This window comes from Sinocyclocheilus grahami, unplaced genomic scaffold (genome assembly GCF_001515645.1).
Source record: "Sinocyclocheilus grahami isolate Dianchi unplaced genomic scaffold, SAMN03320097.WGS_v1.1 scaffold130.1, whole genome shotgun sequence".
In the NCBI taxonomy this organism is placed as follows: domain Eukaryota; kingdom Metazoa; phylum Chordata; class Actinopteri; order Cypriniformes; family Cyprinidae; genus Sinocyclocheilus; species Sinocyclocheilus grahami.
In genome coordinates, this window is record NW_015505309.1 from 1130120 (window position 1) to 1132030 (window position 1911).

Genomic DNA, 1911 nt, shown 5'->3' on the forward strand with positions numbered 1-1911 from the left:
GACATGTATGATGAAGAGAAAGTAAAATACACAGTATTCAAAGTTCTGAAAAGCTCCACTCTGGCTGAGTTTGTTCAGAACCTCTCACAGACCATGGTGAGACTCCACTTGGCACAAATTCTGTAGATGACATCTTTTGCTCTCTGATCCCTACAGTGTATAACAGAAAAAACATACTCATTCTGATTGAGTTCTTGTCTTGACCGAAACTACTTTGTTTAGCCAGATTTATTTATAAATTTATTCATTCCCAATGCCAAAATATCAGCCAATAAATACTTGTAAAAGCAACTATAGATTTCTTTATCAGCAAATTGACAAACTTGGCAACAAACATTTGTGATTATTCCATTTTTGTTAATGGTTTTATATGACTGATAATGAAGTGAACTCTGCAATCTTACCTTTTCAAAATCTGCCCTTCAAAGCAGTTATTAATATTTTGATTTGTTTCATAGTGACAATCAACCAGCAGTGTAAAAATGAGCTTTTAACATCACACCGCAAATGTGTGAGCAAACAGCAAAAAGATAATCCTGCTACAGTAACCACATAATTAATTAATGCTGCAATGCATTCTGGGAGCTTGCAAATCCTTAAACCAGCGGAATTGTCTATTATGAATGGGTTTGTTCTGACAACTAGTTGGGGTGTCTTTATTAGTACCCAAGGGTAAGTTTGTTGTGCAGACAGGAGATTCTACAATGCTTAAGAAAATCCATAAAACACTGAAACATACAATAAACATTATAAAAATATTACAATATATCCAAAAATATTTTAAAAAATTCATGTTGAAACAACGCTGTGTTCTATCTTGTCAATTTAGGCATCAGAACATTATAATGTTCTGTATACACTCTACTTTTCAGAAGTTTGGAGCAGTAAAATTCATTGTGATAACTAGTTGGGACGTGTTGTTCTAGCTTGTTAGGTTGATTGTAAATTGTCATTTGTTGGTAATTTTATTTCATATCAGATTAGTTGCATTTATTTTCTAGTCTGTCCATGAAGATGGTCTGAATTAACTGTTTTTCCTCCAGGGTTTCCCACAGGACCAGATGAGACTGTGGCCAATGCAGGCCAGAAGCAACGGCACTAAACGGCCAGCTATGTTGGATTATGAAGCAGATTGCAACAAGTCTGTAAGTCTGTGCACTCATGTCTTTAAACATTCATATTTTTTTTATGTCGTTCTTGTTTCTTATGTTGCATTGTATGTGAGAATAAAGCCGTTCATTTCAATGTCACAAACAGATGATCGACTTGAGCGATAACGAGAACCCATGGACAATATTTCTGGAAACTGTAGATCCAGAAATGGCCGCTAGCGGTGCAACGTTACCCAAGTTTGACAAAGACCGTGAGTTTCGACGTGTACATATATTCAGAACCATTTTAGGGAATAGATTTTTGCGTTTCATTTGTTTATTCTTACTGAAGAGTAAAATGGCCTACAAAACGTTTCCAGTTCTGATAGAATCAACCTTTTAACCCGGTTTTGATTTTCAGATGACGTTATGTTGTTCTTGAAGATGTATGATCCAAAAACCAGAAGCTTAAATTATTGTGGACATATCTACACACCTATATCCTGTAAAATACGTGAGTAATCAAAGCTATGCATAATAGGGTTGTTCTCATGAAGTTTTTGTTGTAAAGATCCAAGTAAACAGAAGTCAGTTCTTTCTGATGCTTAATCCGTTCTAACCTTGACCCAAACAGGAGGATTGCTGCCTGTTATGTGTGAAAGAGCAGGGTTTCAGCAGGGAACTAACCTTATCCTCTATGAGGTAAGACTGTTGGTTTACACGGTATTCCTAATGATGCATTTATTCATTTGTAGTTTCGTATAGAAAATGGTTATTAGAGATGCAAGATATGCCTGTAGTAATTGTTGTGGTTTAAAAC

The 1911-nt window shown here is 35.5% G+C and overlaps 1 protein-coding gene across 1 annotated transcript in view; it reads left to right on the top strand.

The window, feature by feature from the left end:
* The window catches only part of usp7 (ubiquitin specific peptidase 7 (herpes virus-associated)), a 25668-nt gene that overhangs the window by 17118 nt on the left and 6639 nt on the right, over nt 1-1911 (top strand). Inside the window, exons 16-20 of the mRNA XM_016279461.1 lie at nt 1-96; nt 1044-1145; nt 1258-1363; nt 1513-1605; nt 1726-1850. The exon at nt 1-96 is cut by the window's left edge and continues 27 nt beyond it. Coding sequence (XP_016134947.1) covers nt 1-96; nt 1044-1145; nt 1258-1363; nt 1513-1605; nt 1726-1850 — 522 coding nt within the window. The remainder of the gene's footprint in view (nt 97-1043; nt 1146-1257; nt 1364-1512; nt 1606-1725; nt 1851-1911) is intronic.